Raw genomic sequence first — 19,371 nt, forward strand, 5'->3', positions numbered from 1 at the left:
TGGGAATATCTTCGCAGCCTGGCCCCTGGGACCATTAACAGTGAAAGAACCACAAGGGCACTCTAATCGTTTGACACTTGTTAGCCCACATTTAGTTCACAAGCATAAATGAAAGTGACCTCCCCACATATGGGAGTGGGACGGAGGAAGGAGAGCCAGCCCGGTGCTGCCGTGGGCCTGCCCGTGGCCACCCAGGGGGCACCTATCAAGGGCAGACACCAGAACAGTACGGCAGATCCCGACCGTCTTGCCCTCTGAGGCTTCTTCTCTGTGGTAGTAGGTTAGCTCCTAGCTAGACACCGCTGCCCAAGAAAACAAGCACGAAGGACATCAAGATCCTTTCTTGGGACCAACGCAGCCTGTTCTGGCCAGCCACAGCCCCGTCCTCCCCCGCCTCCCCACCGTAGTAGTCATAGTACATGGGTTGAATAGCCACCTTCGAAGGCCCGCCTGTTTCCGGTTGCCCGTTTACCCTGAAGTTCTGCCCAGTATTATTCTGCTTGTTGTATGTAGTGGATATTCTTTGTCCTTGGGAGTAGGAGTGGGGCCATTCAGTATAGCTATGTACAGAATACGAATTCTTTGTCAGGGCAATATTTGATTCGTGAAAGGGGAGCTCAGGGATCAACTTCTCCCAGAGGTGGAGCGAGGACAGGGAAGAGCCAGCCTTCCTCGTCTTGGCCATGATCCAGTCGCTGTAGTCTTCCACACTGGTGTACAGAAACAGTCCAGGGCATGAGTCGCCTCCATAGGCCAGGAGTCCTCTCAGGATCCAGAGACCTAGCTTCTTTACTTGACACATCATAGGGCTTCCTGGTTCCCCCTGCAATAAAGGACAAAGAGGGCTTCAGGTCTCAGAAAAACTTCCTTCTCAGTAGACCCTTGTACCCGTGTCTGTTTTAGAAAGTCTTGCATCGATTCTCTCTGGAAATGGGACAAATTAGAGGCTACCATTTAAAATCTAGACAGCCACCACCAATTACAACATAGACACACACACACCTCTCCTTTTCTGCCTCCTCTTCCCTCTACCCCTCTCCCTCTTTCCCTCTTTCTTGCCTGCTTCTTTGAGTCTGGATCTCATATAACCTACTCACTGTGCAGCTAAAGATGACTTTGAACTCTCGATCCCTGTGACTCCAACCCCCTCGGGCTGGGAGTACCAGCCACCACAACTGGTCTTCCACCAAGGGCTGGGGAGCAAATCCCTGACACTGGGGTTCTATGCAAGACAAGCACCCTCCAGCAGGGCTACTTCCTTGGCCCAGTTTTTCTTTGTATTATGCAAACTATTTGTGGCCCTGATACCCAGATTGCCTGTAGCTTCTTGGCTCAATTTAAACTGTCTTGTCTTTTTCTAGTACCATGAGTCTTCCTCTCTTTTGGCTGCTCCTCCCCCAAACACCAGCATCTTTCCATTCTGGGTTAGAATGATCACACCTCTGAACTCTTCTCCTGTTCGTTTTTTGCTTAAGGAGGGAGCTGGATAGAGGGGCGGGAGGACCAGAGTCTCTCAGGAAGGAAAGCTGTGCTGGATCTACAGCTTCCTGCCCCCTGCCACAGCTGCAGTCCATTTGGACTGAGGCAAACGACCAGGTTCACATGCAATGCGTAGGTGAGCTAGCGCCTGTAACATGTTCAGCTCTGGTGCTGGGCGTGCAGTATGCACACAGTAAAGTATTTGGTGCGACTGTTAGCTATGTGTGGGGTTATAAGGGCTATGCTTTTTCTGTAGGAAGTTGGAGAAATTGGGGAAGGCTCAAAATAACTACCAGGTTTCATTTATTTCACCTGTCCCTCCTAAGGCCCCTTCTTCTTGCACTCCATAGTCCATCTTGGGTCCGACATAGAGGAAAGACTATTCACCCTCCTTAATTTTTTTTTTGTCCCCCTTGACCGGAAGAGCCAGGCAGGCTGGCCAATGATATGTTGCTCTTGCTGTTTGGACTGAGGTAATCAGTGAGCAGGGTGGCAATGGATAACAGTGAACAGTTTGGAAAAACTCGAGGAGACGCAAAGAGGCAAAGGGTGACCTCTCAGCTGCTTCTGCTTTGTGACCTGGGTAATAGCCCTGCCTGGGGTATCCCTTCCCACTATATTCTCCCTTGCTTAGGAAGTATGGGCAGAGCAGGGGTGAGAGTTCATGGTAGAAGTGACTGGGAACAGGGCAGAGATGCGGCACATACATTCTGGAAAGACACCGTCAGGCCTGGGTAGCCTTTTAGAAGGCCAGAAACAGTGTAAGGGCAATAGAATCTGCATATTATCCCATCTTGCTCGCTCCAGGGGCAGCACGGCACCCCTGTACTTCCATTTCTTTCACAGTCTGCTGTGTCACCCCCCACACACCATCAAAAAGCAGATGGTTGATAGGTTATTTCCGAGTTCTGACTGGCTACCTGGGACTGTTGAATGACCATTGTCTATAATACACCAAGGCCGCTTGGGGCATTGCTGATGAGTGATATGGTCTCCATCCTCTCACTGGTCCCACCCCCAGTTGATCATAACTGCTCTTGAGGAAGAAAATGGATGGAAGTTAGGACACACAGCATGATGGTCCTGATGCACAGCAGTGGGTACAGGCGGCTCTGGCTCGCACAGAGCTTTGCTGCTAACCCCAGGCTCAGAATGAACGAGTCTTTTTTCTTTTGTTGTCCCCCCCTCCCCCACCCGCCCATTCTTCCTCACCTAGTAAAGCCATGATTTTTGGTTTCTGAGGTAAAAGCTACAGAGGCCTCTGGCCCAGGAACCCTGAAGCAGCTCTGTCTTACCTCCTGGGGTGAGGGGGAGAGAGAGGCCCTTCTCTCTGGGTGGTCTTCTCCCTCGACATCCCACAAAACCTCTAAGAGTTGTAAAAACCATAAAAGCAAAGAGTAAAGTTCCACAGCAGCTCTTCTGGGTCCACAGGGAAAATCACTAGTCAGATTCTAGAGCTGAAAGTTTCTTCTATACCCAACAAATGTGGTGTTCAGAATCCAGACACCAGATCACATTTCTGTTCTCCCGCAACAGAAGACATTCAACATAATGAAGTCACCATTAGATGTTTTGTGAGCAGAATTCAGTTCAAAAGCTAAAGGTTAGTGGCTGAGGATGGCTCAGCGGATAAAGTGTGTGCTGAGCAAGCTTAGATGCTGAGATGCTGTAAATGACTGGTGAGCTCTGGAGGCTGGGTGGGACGCATGGGGCAAGTAGGCTAGCTAGAGTAGCCACATCAAATGATCACATAGTATGTTCAGCCAAGAGATATTGCCTCAAAGTAGTAAGGAATTCATCTAGGAAGACAATGGTTTTAGATAGACACACATGAAGCCACATACGTGTGCACCCTGCATGCACACCCTTCATACATATGAAAGATTTCACAGGGGTGCCACAGTTAACAACTTTGCAGGGTGATCACTTAACACAATATACCATTTCTAGAGTCTAGGCACACTTCAACACTTAGCATCTTGGAAAAGATGATGTATTTTGGATCCGTTGATGGCAAAGTCTAACTGTCACCCTTCTGTCTTAGCACTGTGTAAAATTATGCCAGCATCTACAGCTGATGGCATCTTAGGTACAATGAAATGTGGTACTGGACTGGTGGGACGATTGCCACCAGGATTTTATTAAATAGCTATGACTTGTACTGTTTTTAGAACATCCAATTTGAGAAGTTGCTGAAGCTGAACAGTGGTAACATACACCTTTAATCCTAGCTCATGGTATCTCTGTGGGTTTGAGGGCAGCCTGGTCTACAGAATAAGTTCCAGGACAGCCAGGGCTACACAGACTCTGTCTCAGCAAAACAAAAGAAGAGGAGGAGGAAGAAGAAAAAGAAGGAAGAAGAAGGAATGAGGAGGAAGAGGAGGAAGAAGAGGAGAAAGAGGAAGAGAAGGAGAAGTAGGAGCAGCAGCAGCAGCAGCAGCAGCTGAGGTCTTCCCCTGACAGGGAGCCAAGCACAGAACAGTTAAACAATGTTGAACCACTGCAGGAAGAGCAAACTTGCTGCTTAATGAGAACCATCAAGCCTTTGGTATCCAAAGACTTTTAGAAAGGTGTGTGTGTGTGTGTGTGTGTGTGTGTGTGTGTGCATTCTTTACTCTAAAAACCCCCTTGCCTTCTCTCTCTCTCTCTCTCTGTGTTCTTTACAAAAAACAAAACAAAAAACAAAACAAACAAACAAAAAAACCCTTGCCTTTTTCTTGAAGGAAGAGCATTTTGACGAGAGGAGTCTTGAAGGTTATTTGTAGATGGGAGAGTTGATCGACATCTTACCAAGGCAGATTTAAGTTGAGAATGTAGCTTAGTAGTAGAACATTTGCCTAGCATGCTCTTGGTCCCATGTTTGATCCCCAAAGTATATTATGTCTCTGTGTCTGTCTGTCTGTCTGTCTGTCTGTCTGTCTGTCTGTCTATCTGTCTGTCTCTCTCTCACATGCACGCACGCACACACGCGCACACACACAAACAGAAAGAGAGAGAGAGACAGAGAACTTTGCCTGCTAGCCTTAGGTTTTTTTCTCCTTACTCTATTTATTGACTAGTCTTAGTAAGCCACATTAGTCTGGGTTTAGACATTAGGGAACCTGAACCAGATGGCAGTAAATTCTGCACATTTTGCTCAGATCATAGGACAGTCATTCTCTGCAGTGCTTGTTTGTGTAAAGAGCAGGGGTTCTTACAGAAGAAATCCCTAGTTCCTGGCAAACAGTGCATCAAAAGAGAACCTAGGTTCTGGTTCCGAAGGTGCTGGGCATGGTGACTCCAACCCTGCAGACCTGTGTACATACATACCCACAAGTAGAAGCAGGACTCACCCCTTACATGTTTAGCTCCTTAATGAGCATCTGTGACTCAGATATGTTTGATCATTACACCGAAGATAGTAACTTCATGTAGTCCTTTCAGCAGATTTTTCTTTCTTTTTAAGGTAAGATGTGATAATGTAGTTCTGGTTGGCCTTAAATTTATGATCCTTCTGCCTTGGCCTGCTAGGTTCCAGAATTCTAGGCATAACATGTCACACTCAGCCACTCAGCAAGTTTTTGAGTATCCACTTTCTGCTAAATGTTATTCCTACCAGAGACATGAATCTCACCTCACTCTCTCTTTGTCCTTCATTCCCCTTTGTCCAGTGAGGAGGCGCTTCTATGATTCCTTGGTCCCATGGGTGCAACCCATCATTACTTTTGGGATTTGACTACTATTGGATCAATTTCTTACCAGGCAAACATTGTTGGGTTCCTTATTTGTGTGACTGGCACATTCTGTTTTCCGGTCTCTATGTATAGGACACACTTCAATGTCTGTTACGGGGATTCTCCTCAGGATACTCATTGTCATGTGATTTCCTGTCTGGACCATGCAACAGAGAGCCCAAGAGTTATTAACAAGAAGGTGATCCTGTGTCAATATAACAGCAACTCACATAGCCAAACAGCAGTGGACAGAAAAGTCCCATTAACCCATAGAAATCAGAACCTGTGTCTGAGTTTTTACTGAAAACTATCTTTGCTTTGAATCTGAATCTGTAAACAGAGAACAATTCACCCTTCCTCCACACTTAAAGACTATGCATTTCCTTGTTTCATTCTTACCCAAGACGACAGAAAAAGAGTGACTTAGGTAATCAGCTCTAGTCCCCTCACTCCTCCTGGCATTGGGTGAGGCAGTTTGCTGCTTGTTTACTGCTTGGGTATAGAGAAGAAAGAGGAGGAGAAGGGAGGAAGGGGAAGGGAGGAATGGGAGAGGGAGGAGGGGGAGGAGGGAGGAAAAAAGAAAAGGAGAGGAGAGAAGAAAAGGAGGAAGAGGAGGGAGAGGAAAAAGAGGGAGAAGAAGAGGAGGAAGTGAGGGAGGGGGGAAGAAGAGGGGGAAGAGGAAGAAAAAAGAAGAAAAGGAGAGAAGAAAAGGAGAAGGAAGAGGAGGGGGAAGAAGAGGAGGAGGAGGAAGAAAAAGAAGAAGAAAAGGAGAGAAGAAAAGGAGAAGGAAGAGGAGGGGGAAGAAGAGGAGGAGGAGAAAGAGGAGGGGGAGGAAGAGGAGGAGGAGAGCGCCCCCTGTCCCCCACAAAGGCAAACACTAGGAATCAGCCCTAAACATCAAGCACCCTGATTAGGACAAGCCCTAAAGAAGTTCATCTGAGTCACCCCCCACTGCCAACACACACACAGCCTCCTCTAGGAGAAGGAATGCATTAACTGCAGACGTGGGATTCCATCCTGCTACCCAGCAGTTCCTCAAGGCTGGTGGTTTATGTAGCTTTTTGCCCAGGAAGCAGATGGCCTGGACCAGGTCGTTGAAATGTATGGCAGATTCTGTCTTCAGGAGGGCTATGTTATTGCTCATTGAGTTGTTATTAAAGTTCTCGTGGGGGATGATGGTATTGACTGAATACTCTCTGTGGTCAGTCTTTCGGGGATCCATGTTAGATATACCAACAACAGCAATGACCTCCTTCCTAGAGAGAAAGACAACAAAGGGGATTTTGAAAAGTCAAGACAGAAAGGAAGCTTCCCACTTCCCTCATTTCTCATTTCTCACAGTTTTTATTTTCAACCCGGCATGCTCATCCAACCCATTCCCTGGGTATTTTGGTTTTGTTTTTAATTTGTGTGCGCGTGTGTGTGTGCATGTGCGTGTGTGTGTGTGTGTGTGTGTGTGTGTGTGCTGCTATATATCTGCCAAGGCCAGAAGAGGGCGTTGGATTCCTTGGATCTGGAGTTGCTGGTGGCTGTGAGCTACTTGATGTTGCTGAAAATCATATTTGGGCTCTCTGGAAGAGCAAGAAGCGTTCTAACCACTGAGCCATCTGTCCAAACCCTGGGTTACTTTTTACTCGTACCTTTGAGCTCAGTCTCCAAGGAATTTCTTCTAGGTTTGTGCTTTCCCTTTTGATCTCAAGGACTCATGGGGGATTCTTCTGTCTTCATACATTTATTTATCTTACCAACCAAAGATCATCTGTTCACATATCACTGGGTAACTTTGTGCATATGAATAGTGTTTTTAAACATAGTAGCCAAGTAGTGATGATACCAGCTATGTAATCATAACTCTCACTCACAGTCTTAGCAGTTTACATCTTAATGAATAATACGATACGGCTAACGAGTGGGAAGATATGGCGTAACAGTGGTTAACAGTGGTGGAGTTTGAGCTGAGTATCTTTTCTTCATCAATTGGGACTCACCCAAGGAACTGTAAGAACTCGAAGCAAATGCGAATACTGTGAAACCATAAAGAGGATCGAACACTCAGCATCCAAGCAGGACAACTGAGAGTGACAGGTGACATCGGCTGCCACTGAACTCAGAAGAAGCTGGGTGAGAAGGTTCTCAGCAAAAAAAGTCAAGAATGAAGGTCAAGTTAGAAACAGCATGGAGGAGAAGAGAAAACACAATGAAAGCCTTAGTAAGTAGGCTGAGAACAGTGACTAAAATGAGATAGAAACTAGCAAAGTTTTCTTGTGTGTCTGTTTTCACTTTTGTGTGTGTGTGTGTGTGTGCGCGCCCCCCAACACACACACACACACACACACACACACACACAAACACACACTGAGTTGCTCTTTCACTGTCTTCACTGAAGCATGGTCTCGCAAGCCCAGGTCCCAGACATAGCTGTCTCCCTACCTAGGTGAGAAGAGTTTTAGGTCAGGTAGAGTTATATGGAGCTGGGCGAGGGAACCAATCAACACTTTACCTCAGGAGAATAAAGATCCAATTATACTGTCTCCTACAGCTAGTGTATGCTGCATTGATGTGACCCAACAGGAACCAGTCAGTAGGCAAGGCAAACTGCTGCTGTCACCCACACAGGCCAAACCCTCTGGGGCCCACCAGAAGGAGGAAGACGAGAGAGTGGCTCATGAATGACAGATGGGAGCCATCTGGCAGAGCTGGACATCCAGTCCATCAAAGATGAAGTCATTCTAAGTTTGATCATACATGTTCTTGTCTAACTCATCAAAGTCAGGAAACTGAAATAAAGGAGAACAGCAGGCTCTGGGAAGCAGGGCTGAGCCGGGCATCTCCTTGGCACATAAGCATTCAGAGTCACCCTGCTTAAAATCAGAATTGCCTCAGACTTCTTCACAGAAACATTTAATACCCGGAGCCAGAGGGGCAATAGGAGGGGGAAGAGCGATGCCTAGAAAATGGACAGGAAGAGCAAGCCATAGAGAGGACATGAACTGGGAATCAGAGTCTTTTCATGTGAGTGTGTGTATGTGTGTATGTGTGTGTATGTGTGTGTATATGCATGTGTATATGTGTGTATGTGTATGTATGTGTATATATGTGTGTATGCATGTGCATATGTGTGTAAGTGTATGTATGTGTATATATGTGTGTGTATGTGTATGTATTGTGTAAGTATATATGTGTATGCATGTATATGTGTGTACATATGTATGTATATGTGTGTATGTTTATATATGTGGGTATATGTATGTGTTTATATACATGTGTATATGTGAGTGTATGTGTATATATGTATGTGTATATGTATGCATGTGTACATGTTTGTATGTGTATGTGTAAGTATATATGTGTGCATATGTGTATATGCGTGTACATATGTGTGTATATGTGCGTGCATGTATGCATATGTATATATTGTGTATGTATATATATATGTGCATATGTGTGTATGTGTGTGCGTGTATGTATGTGTATGTGTGGAACTGTGTATGTCAGGAGTCTTCACAATCTCTTTTCTGTCCAATTTTCACATAGAGGGAAAGAGCCATGTGAAGACACAGCTAGAAAGAAGCAAACATGCTGATACACTAACCTTGGACTTTGTGGCTAACCCACCCGGACTACAATATTTTGTTATGGAAACCTGAGCTGACAAGGGGAGAGAGGATTCCGTCTGTGTTAATAGACCTAAGAATCAATTTAGAAAGATGTATAGATATTCCTGAACACGTTAGATTTTTAAAAGAGAAACATCACGGAAATTGATGACAGGACATGGTGCAATGGAAGGAAACTAGTGACTGAGGGATGTTTTCATGGTGTATCTTTGCTTCTTTGTGGATAGTAGCCTGTATACATGGATTTCCATTTAAACATATAAATTCTGGCCCTCCTGAAGACAGTGCTTAGAGACACTCAGAATAGTCCAAAGTTTGACACAGCACTGCAGGCTTTTCTACAATATAGCCTCGGACAAAGCTAGGATGTCTCAAAACCCTGGCAATAGAACTGTTTACCTTTATACCAAGAAGGTTTGGAAAGCACCAAAATCTGTGTGTGTGCCCAGACAGACTGTGAGGGCTTCATGCCAGAAGACCTAAGTCTTTAGGAGATTGTCTAAAACAAAGAAGCATGTCGGCAGGACCTACAGCAGTTCCATCTTTGTTAAGTGTGTCCATAGAAGATCAGGCGTTCCTCATTATTGAGGAGCAGAAACTTGTTGTGAAGGTGTTGAAGGCAGAAGCACAGGGTCAGAAAGTGAAATAAATATGGAACTTTTTAAAATAATAAAAAGGCTTTGTAAATGAAAAAATTATAGATAAAACATATATATACATATACATCATATATATTACATATACACAAACACACACATACACACATATATATATAGACACAGAATATATATATATATATATATATATATATATATATATATATATTCTGACCACTATGAGGGTCAAAGGTGGAGCATCCATAATGAACTAGACATCATATGGTACTAAGTAAACCTCCAGTGTTACATATGGGTTACATATTATTGAGTGATTGGCCAAAGGGATCCCATGAAATCCTCAGAGATCACAGACTACTGCCAAGGCTATTGGTTACTCTCTACAACTTGATGGTAAGGCCATATTGCTGAAGACATCACTTATGCCATTGAACAAGGAGAAGCTGATCTGGTGCCTAACTAGAAGCTTCATTCATACTGACTAGTGTTCATGGTTCTGGAAGGTATTCAGCACAGTACCAGAGGAAAAAGGTAATCGTGACTATCACTCAGCTATAAACCCTGACCCATAACAGCAACCTGCCTGCAAGATATGCCAGTATAACAGTGGCACAGATATGCGAGTAACCAACCAACTCCACAAGACAGAACCCACACCTGATACAAAGTGGCCAAGAACCTGAGACTAGATAGGTCACAGGCCTGAGAAGAAACCTAATACTATTGTTTTGCTAAAGAACGCAGCAATAAAATGACTCCTAATGACATACACACCAAACCACATTAAAGGAGTGATTTTAATAGTAGGTGGGAGTTAAGACAGAGACCCACAACTGGGCAGAGAGTTTTCACTCTTGGGAGCACTCAGTCCTAAATGAGATGTGTTCATTAAACCCCTCCTTCTCAAGGCTCAGGGATCTATAAGGAAGAAGAGATGGACTGTAAGAGCCAGAGGTGATGGATGACTCCAAGGAACCAATGTCTTCCAGACACAATAGAACTGACATGCATGTGAATTTGCAGAGACTGTGGCAGCACACACAAGACCTACACTGTTCCAAGCCAGACAGGGTCCCAGCATTGAGAGGGGAAAGCAGACACAGAAAGTCCAAGGTTAGAGTATGAGTAGGTTTGTTTCTGTCTTGACTTACAGGCAGCAGCCCTAACCAAAAAGTCATTTGCAACTGACACCTGCCGGCAAAGGGAAAACCAGTTATCTCTAGTAGAGATACTGGGTGCTGGGTATCTCTAGGGAAGGCCCATTCCCAGGAACAGTTGGCCAACACAAATCAAACTCAGTGGTATTTTGTGGATCTTTTTATTTCATTTTTGTCTTGTTTGGCTTTTTTTTTTTTAAATATCTCATTCATCTTTTGCTTGTTTTGATTTTTGTTTTTGTGGGATTTTGTTTTTTTTGCTTTTGAAAGAGAGAATGAAGGGAGTTGAGGAGGTAGAGAGGTGAAGAGAAGTTGGTGAAACATGATTAGAATATATATATTTAAAAAAATAAAAATAAAATGCCATATGAGGCCCATTATTTTACACATACACTAAAAGAATAATAAAAGTAATTTTAAAATACATAAAACAAGTATTAAAAATTCAGCAGCTCACGGCACTTCATACCCAAATACTGCTGGGAGAGAGCCGGTCTCCCAGGAGTGTAGGCCCACCAGTGAGCACAGGTAACACCACCACTTCTGCTAGGAAGGATCCGCACTGAGACCTCAGGACACAGGAACTGAGGAGTAGCCTGGGACAGGATCCTTCCGGTTTCCATCTGCGCCCCAGAGCTGACCCTGTGCCACAGCTCTCCATACCCAAATTCATCCCAGAGAGAACTGGTCTTCCAGGAGTACTGACACACTGGCTTGCAGGAGGAACAAGCCATAGTCAGATCAGCTAACACCAGAGTTATCCAGATGGTGAGAGGCAAGGGCAAGAGCATAAGTAACAGAAACCAAGGTTACCTGGCATCATCAGAACCCAGTTCTCCTACCACAGCGAGCTCTGGATACCCAACACACCAGAAAAGCAAGACTCTGATTTTAAGTCACATCTCATGATGATGATAGAAGACTTTAAGAAGGGTATAAATAACTTCCTTAAAGAAATACAGGAAAACACAGGTAAACAGGTAGAAGCCCTTAAAGAGGAAACACAAAAATCCCTTTAAAAATTACAGGAAAACATAACCAAACAGGTAAAGGAATTAAATGAAATCATCCAGGATCTAAAAATGTAAATAGAATTAATAAAGAAATAACTAAAGGAGACTACCCTGGAGATAAAAAACCTAGGTAAGAAATCAAGAGTTATAGATGCAAGCATCACCAACAGAATACAAGAGAGAATAGAAGAGAGAATCTCATGTGCAGAAGATACCATAGAAAACATTGACACAACAGTCAAAGGAAATGCAAAATGCAAAAAGCTCCTAACCCAAAACATCAAGGAAATCCAGGACACAATGAGAAAACCAAACCTAAGGATAATAGGTATAGAAGAGAGTGAAGATTCCCAACTTAAAAGGCCAGTAAATATCTTCAACAAAATTATAGAAGAAAACTTCCCTAACCTAAAGAAAGAGATGCCCATGAACATACAAGAAGCCTACAGAACTCCAAATAGACTAAATCAGAAAAGAAATTCATACCACCACATAATAATCAAAACATCAAATGCACAAAACAAAGAAAATACTAAAAGCAGTAAGGGAAAAAGGTTAAGTAACATATGAAGACAAATCTATCAGGATTACACCAGACTCCTCACCAGAGACTGTGAAAGCTATAAGATCCTGGGCAGATGTTATACAGACACTAGGAGAACACAAATGGCTACTATACCCAGCAAAACTCTCAATTACTGTTGATGTAGAAACCAAGATATTCCATGACAAAACCAAATTTACACAATATCTTCCCACAAATCCAGCACTACAAAAGGATAATCGATGAAAAACTCCAACAGGAGGAGGGAAACTACAACCTAGGAAGAGCAAGGAAGTAATTGTCTTTTAACAAACAAAAGAAGACAGCCATACAAACATAATTCCACCTCTAATAACAAAAATAACAGGAGGCAAAAATCACTTTTCCTTAATATCTCTTAACATCAATGGACTCACTTCCCCAATAAAAAGACACAGACTAACAGACTGGATATGTAAACACGGCCCAGCATTTTGCTGCATACAGGAAACGCACCTCAGTGACAAAGACAGATCCTACCTCAGAGTAAAAGGCTGGAAAACAATTTTCCAAGAAAATGGTCCCAAGGAACAAGCTGGAGTAGCTATTCTAATATCGAATAAAATCAACTTTCAACCAAAAGTTATCAAAAAAAAAAAAGATAAGGAAGGACACTTCATACTCATCAAAGGAAAAAAAAATCTACCAAGATGAACTCTCAATTCTGAACATCTATGCTCCAAATGCAAGGGCACCCACATTCATAAAAGAAACCTTACTAAAACTCAAAGCACACATTGCACCTCACACAATAATAGTGGGAGACTTCAACACTCCACTCTCAGCAATGGACAGATCATGGAAACAGAAACTAAACAGAGACACAGTAAAATTAACAGAAGTGATGAACCAAATGATTTTTAACAGATATCTATAGAACATTTCATCCTAAAACAAAAGAATATACCTTCTTTTTAGTACCTCATGGTACCTTCTCCAAAACTGACCATATAATCGATCACAAAACCATCCTCAACTGATACAAGTAGATTGAAATAATCCCATGCATCCTATCAGATCGCTACGCACTAAGGCTGCTCTTCAGTAACAACAAAAACAACAGAAAGCCCACAAGCACACGGAAGCTGAAAAAGCCCTACTCAATGATAACTTGGTCAAGGAAGAAATTCTTATGCTTCCTTCTGTTTACATAATGCATATTATACTATCTTATATACAGGGTATGCAAGAAATTATCATTTGCTTATCTGTGATAACTGAATGTTTGCTTTTTGTTTGGTTGGGTTTTTTTGTTTTGTTTGTGTTCATATTTGAGGCCAACTCTCATGTAGCCCAGGCTGGCCACAAACTCAACACATAGCCAAGGATGACCTTGAACTCCTTGATCCTTCTGCCTTCACCTTCCAAATGCTGAGATCACAGGCCTTAGATGGTTACTTTCTTTCCAGCATTTTCAGTGTTATTAGTCATGCAATGAACAACTTCGTTCATAAAACCTTTCTTCCCAAGAGGTTGAAATTACCTTCTTTAATGCCAATTCTCAAAAGTTAAGTGCATTGGACCAGATAGAAGTAAGGTATCCTACAATACCTATGAAAATAGTTTTAGGACATTTGCCAAATTCTTTAGTCATATGATTTTTTTCTTATTTGTAAGAATCTAAGCTTATGGTATATAATTTGGGGTACATATGCAAGCGCAATTAGAGAAAAGAAGCCACAGGTGTTCTTAGCACCCAGAGAAAAGCCTTCTGAAAGCAGCTCTAATTTATTTCCACTTTCTCTGTGTGCTTCTCTCTGTGGCACAATTATTTATTTAAATGACATTTGTAAGGCCCAGGATGTCTTGATAGGACTCCTGTCGACTTCCTCAACTTACCCTGGAAGGACACCCGGTGGATATAATCAAAGAATCCACGCTTCCGTGGTTATGGCAAAATCACAAGTGGACTTCCTAGATACAACCAATGGCATCTTGCTTTTCACTGGCGCCACCCTCGGGCCTCATAGTAAAGTTCCATGAGTCACTGGTGACCTCAGGACCTTGGTGCAGGCACACATACCCAGAGTCAATCCTACAAGCCCCACAAGTCCCCAGGCCTACAGGACATTCCACTCCCCAACCCTCACACAGGGGAGCACTGGCCTTTGCTGGAGAGCGGAGGCGGTGCTGAGGATCCAGAACTCGCTGAGAATGCAGCCGAACGCCAGGTGGGTGTACTGTTTGTCCTGGATGGACACCACCCAGGGGAACTCGGTGCTGCTTACAAGGTTCTCCTTTAACACGTCCTCGGTGTTGGCTTTCTGGATGCCACAAACTGCAGAGGGAGCAGAGACCTCAACTGTGGCAAGGAGCTAGCCCCACTGTGAGCACCGCCATTCCCCAGACCTCGGGACTCCTGTTCCGCTGGCTGTTTTGCTTGGGGCTCACTGTACCACCCGGATGCTTTGTTTATCCCAGGAGAGCTTCCACATTAAAGATGCTTGGCTGCATCTCTGAACCTTGTAAAATTCTCGGCTACTGGCACCTCTCTGCCAAGCGCAGCACCTCTTGCTAGGCCTTGTCTGGCATCTTTTGTACAAAAGCGGGTGGTAACGGGACCCATAGGCATCCTGTAGAGTCTAGACCCTTCCTTCAGGGAAAAGCTGTTGCTTGCTTCCTCAACTCTTCTCTCACAAGTGTATGATGCAGTTTTCCAGATTTGGGATGTCAGCACTCTGATGGTCAAATGTATGCATGGATTTGTATATTCTTGTCCTTTTGTTTTCTCTAGTTCAATTTCTACTATGGTAAGTGTGAAAAATAAAGTCTGTGGTGGGTAGTTTTAATTATCAACTCGATGCAACCTAGAATCACTTGGAAGAGAGTCTTAATGAAGAATTATCTAGATGAGGTTGGACTGAGAGCATGTCTGTTGAGGACCCTTAACTGCTATTTGATATAAGAAGAACGGGGTCACACTGGGCAGTACCACTTCCTGGAGGGAGGGTGTCCTTAACTGTATAAGAGTAAAGAAGCCTCAGGGGTGGTGGCTTACATCTTTAATCCCAGCACACAGGAAGTAGAGATAGGGGGAATCTCTGTGAATCTGAGGCTAGCCTGGTCTGCAGAGTGAGCAGAGTGAGTCCTGGCCAGTCAGTGCCACGTAGTAAAACCTTGTCAATAAGAGAAAAAATAGTAACAAAAGCTAGTTTATGGAACAAGTAGCTTTTGACTATGGGCATGATGTGACTAGCTGTGTGAACCCCTCTGGTGGGGTGTTTAGTAACAGAAGTAACACTAGAACAAAGCCCCTCCCCAGCAAAAGTAGTTTAGGGGCCCCGATAACTTAAGAGCATGAAAGGGTCTTGAGGCCCAAAGGTTTGAGCACTGCAAGCACCCACATACTATGGGACAATTCTCCCATAACCTTGAAGGTGGGCACTGCTAAGGTGGATGGACAACTCCAGTTTTAGGGCAGATCAGAGGAATCCAAACTCCACCACTCGCCTAGTCGTGACCTGTGTTCCAGACCCCGCCCCCTGCCACAGCTTTAAATTCAACCTTCCCTTTCCCTGTACCCCCTGGAAGCTTCTCCTTGCATGGCTCCTCTTACCAGTTCTGTTTTGCTTTATTAGTGTGTCCCTAGGAGCTAGTGTGGTGTCTAGTATCTAGCGGGTGTTCAATAAGTTATCTGGTGCATGAATAAAATGACTCTGTCGATTATCGACTCCCTGACCTCCTGTCAGGAAGGAGATAAAAGTCCTGCCATGTGGAAGCTGTCTCTGTTCCCCCTCCAATCCTGCTCACCCTCTTCCTTCTAGACTGTCCAGCTGAGCTGTCTTCTGGGAAGCCTGGATTTTGTTTCCAAGAGAATACAATGTTGTTTAAATGATATGCCCCCACTGTCAGCCTGAGGTTGGGTGAACCTGTATTGTCCTTAACGGTCTATATTCATACAAGCATGGAGACTGTTAGAACAGGAAAGATCATGGAAGAAAGAGAAGAGAAGAGAGGAGAAGGCAAGGCCAGAGACTGACTTCCTTAGAGTGCTGGGTGGGGTGGGCTGAGCCCCCACTTTCCTGGCATCATTCATAACAAGATGGTACACTCCATGTTGTTCCCCAATTTGCTGACACCCCACTATTGTTCCAGTCCTCCCTCTGACATTGATATACCTTGTTGAGTTCTCGCCCTCACAGGGCTCCTCAGCTCCTTGTGGAGCCAGGGCGTAGAGATTCACCATCCTGAGAGTATCAGGCATCTGCAAGAATCTCTAGACACTGCACTGGCTAAACATTTACCAGGGTAGATGTGTATTTGTGAAGTGCCCGGATGCAGACTTCAAAGTCAAGCTAGTGTGCTGAGATCATAGGCAAGCCACTACTCTCTGACAGCTTCCTCTTTTAAAGGGTGCAGTCCTGGGCCTGGCTGTACATCACTTGGGCTTGTTGCAAGATCCTACAGAAGGTTATGGGACTATGCAAACTATAGCTCTATAAACGACTGTGCTGGGCCTTGGGGCAAAGCTGGCAATTCTGTTTCCAAAAATGCAAGCCGACTCCCTCCTCTCAAATCAATGCTTCTGTGTTGGTGGCTTTGGGTCTCCATGCCGTGTAACAAGCACCCATAGCAGATCCTGTGTACCGGACTCCCAGTGAATGCCTTTTCGGCCATTCATCCACCTGCACAGAGCCCTGCCAGGCACTGGGTTGAGAACTAAACATGTTGGGATGGACTTAGAGTCTGGGACAGAGAGATGTGACCCAAAGGATATGCTGAGAGTTTAGAGGAGAGAACAGGAAGAGTGGAAGACTTCTTCCAGTGGTGACCTAGGATGTCAGCAGCAAAGACATTTCCAAAACGCAAAGTCCATCGCCATCTACAGTATTGTCAAGAACTCAGAGAGGGCTAAGCATAGCAGAATATACCTTTAATCTCAGCACTCAGGAGGCAGAGACAGGTGGATTAAAGCCAGCCTGGTCTATCTAGGATAGCCAATGCTACATAGTGAAACTCTTGTCTCAAAACAAAACAAATAAGCAACATGAATGAACACAGAGGACCTCTTCACTGTGGGGTATCCTGAGACCAAATGTCCATCCACAGACTTTGCTGGGAGAACACTAAAGCCACTAACCACTTCAGAAATACCAACAAATGAAATTCCTTGTCTATGCCTTGGTTTTTCTCTAGAGAAACTGGTGATTTAGAATGCAGGCATTAGCCAATTCTTCCCAAGCCAAGAGCCTCCATGTATGTAATGACATTCCTTTTTCCAAAGTGCCACTTGGGTACTGAGTAAGTACATGGGTAGTAGAGTACTTGTGCAGAGTCCCTGCCTTGTGCCCCAATTCCATCGATAATGGCCTGATGAGAATATTTGGTTCGGAGAGCAAGTGTTTCCCTCCAACCCCTTGAGTCTCAGCTTTGGCTTAGTGGGAGAGACGCTATGTCTGTGTTTCTGAGCATCTCTTGGTCTCCTTGGCATGGAAAAGGAGGAGGCTGAAGATGGTGTGGGGTCTTTGCAGTGTGTGTGTGTGTGTGTGTGTGTGTGTGTGTGTGTGTGTGTGATATCTTCCATCTAACCAATGGCCCTGAGCAGTCTACAGGCCAGGAAGAAGGGGACAATAGCAGCCACTTTTGCAACCTGAGAAACCTCTGCCTCTGTGGGACTAGTCCTGATGTGTGTCACAGTTCACAGAGCTCAGAGCACTCCAGGTGGGTGAGGTTGAGCCGAGTGTGGGAGGCAACTTTCACTCTGACCCTTCCGCCCCATAAGTGATTCTGGGCCCTATTGCTGATTTTTCCTATTTCCCACCCTTAGAATTAGACCCACATCCCTGCCCTGACACTCTGCATTTCCTAGTCCCTGCCACTTACACATGCTGCCCAGGACAAAGGGCTGGGGATGGTGAGTCCCTCTCTGGGCATTTAGGGCCACCTTGTTCTCCTGGATGACCCTCCACCCCACCCCACCCCAGGCTCCACCTGTCACTGAACGCCTTGGGAAGGAAGCTACACACTCACTGGCAGATGACGAGTGGGACATGTACAGCAGCATCAACAGCATCCCTCTCATCTCTGCCATCCCCAGAGAGAAGCGCAGCAAGCACCATGAGCAGCTGGGAAGACAGAAGACTTGTGACTCCATCACCATCCACAGACAGGCTCCCCTGCTCCCCGAAGGGGGTGATCCCCATTGTAGAAGCTTGTTCCTTTTTGCCATCAAGTTTCCCAGATGGAGTAAACTGACCTGTCACATCCCCAGCGCTGGGTTCCCTGCAGGTATGGCCAAGGAAGAGGCTGTCTGGCTCCGATGCTTGGCTAGCAGCTTGTGAGATGGCCCAAGGAGAGAGGGTATTCTGTGTTTTTTCCAGTTGTCTTCTCAGAGCAGCCTGGGGCCCTGGTTGTGCTAGAGAGTTGGTTCTCTAAAAAGGGTTGGCTTTTGATTTGTGGAATTCAACCCTTGCTTTGACTCTATAGCCATAAAACACTGCTAAAAGAAAAGACAGGGTTTTGATGGGAGCTCTCCCAGGCCTTAGTGTCTTACTGTGATGTCTCCCTCCTAAACTAAAACTCACATCAGAGATGAGAGTGATGGTGCATGCCTTTAATCTCAGCATTAGGGGGGTGGAGGCAGGCAGATCTCTGTGAGTGAGAGGCCAATCTGGTTTACAGAGTGGGTTCCAGAATGGCCAGCACTGTTACACAGAGAGGCCCTGTCTTGAAAAATGAAAACAAAACTACAATGACAACAACAAAAAAACAAAAACAAACAAACAAAAAACCCCTGACGTCCAGTGTTTCTGGGATGTCATCACTGATAACAGTCCCAACATTTGTTCCACACATTCATATAGCCACCCTAGACACAGACACTCTCACAATCCCCATTTTACAGACTCAGAAACTGAGACCCAGAGACACTGAGTGACAGGCTCAGGGTCACACAGCAACTAAGCAGCGAATCCGAAATGTGAGCTCAAAACTATCTGAACCCCTAAGCCCTTGGGAGCATCACCTCACATCCTGGTGCCTCACACTGTGCGTCATGACCTAAGGAAACTGTATGCACAGTTCTAAGTCACCATGTTCCCCTCATGACACGAGATGTTCCTTTTGCCCTCAGGATGACGCTTCGAGTTCTTCTGTGAACTATTCCGACTAAAGGAGAAATGAACTCACTGTGGCCTTATGCAGCAGAGCTCTACAGCGGCGTCTCTTCTACGCCTTGGGAAGAATTCCAAGT

The 19,371-nt window shown here is 44.9% G+C and overlaps 1 protein-coding gene across 2 annotated transcripts; it reads right to left on the reverse strand.

The window, feature by feature from the left end:
• Window positions 1-62: 62 nt before the first annotated feature.
• Prss54 (serine protease 54) lies at window positions 63-19,361 on the reverse strand. 2 transcript variants are annotated; one of them, XM_076915694.1, is made up of 7 exons: window positions 19,308-19,361; window positions 18,376-18,618; window positions 18,150-18,244; window positions 14,286-14,457; window positions 6,190-6,448; window positions 5,218-5,349; window positions 63-823 (listed from the first exon to the last, which is right to left on the reverse strand). In XM_076915694.1, exons 3-7 carry the CDS (start codon window positions 18,208-18,210, stop codon window positions 293-295), a joined length of 1,155 nt encoding a protein of 384 aa, XP_076771809.1. In that variant the 5' UTR covers window positions 18,211-18,244; window positions 18,376-18,618; window positions 19,308-19,361; the 3' UTR covers window positions 63-292. The 2 variants fall into 2 exon arrangements, with proteins under 2 accessions (XP_076771809.1, XP_034378892.1); XM_034523001.2 differs by having other exon boundaries at window positions 19,144-19,331.
• Window positions 19,362-19,371: the final 10 nt, after the last annotated feature.

The sequence above is a fragment of the Arvicanthis niloticus genome, chromosome 18, assembly GCF_011762505.2.
Source record: "Arvicanthis niloticus isolate mArvNil1 chromosome 18, mArvNil1.pat.X, whole genome shotgun sequence".
Classification (NCBI taxonomy): Eukaryota; Metazoa; Chordata; class Mammalia; order Rodentia; family Muridae; genus Arvicanthis; species Arvicanthis niloticus.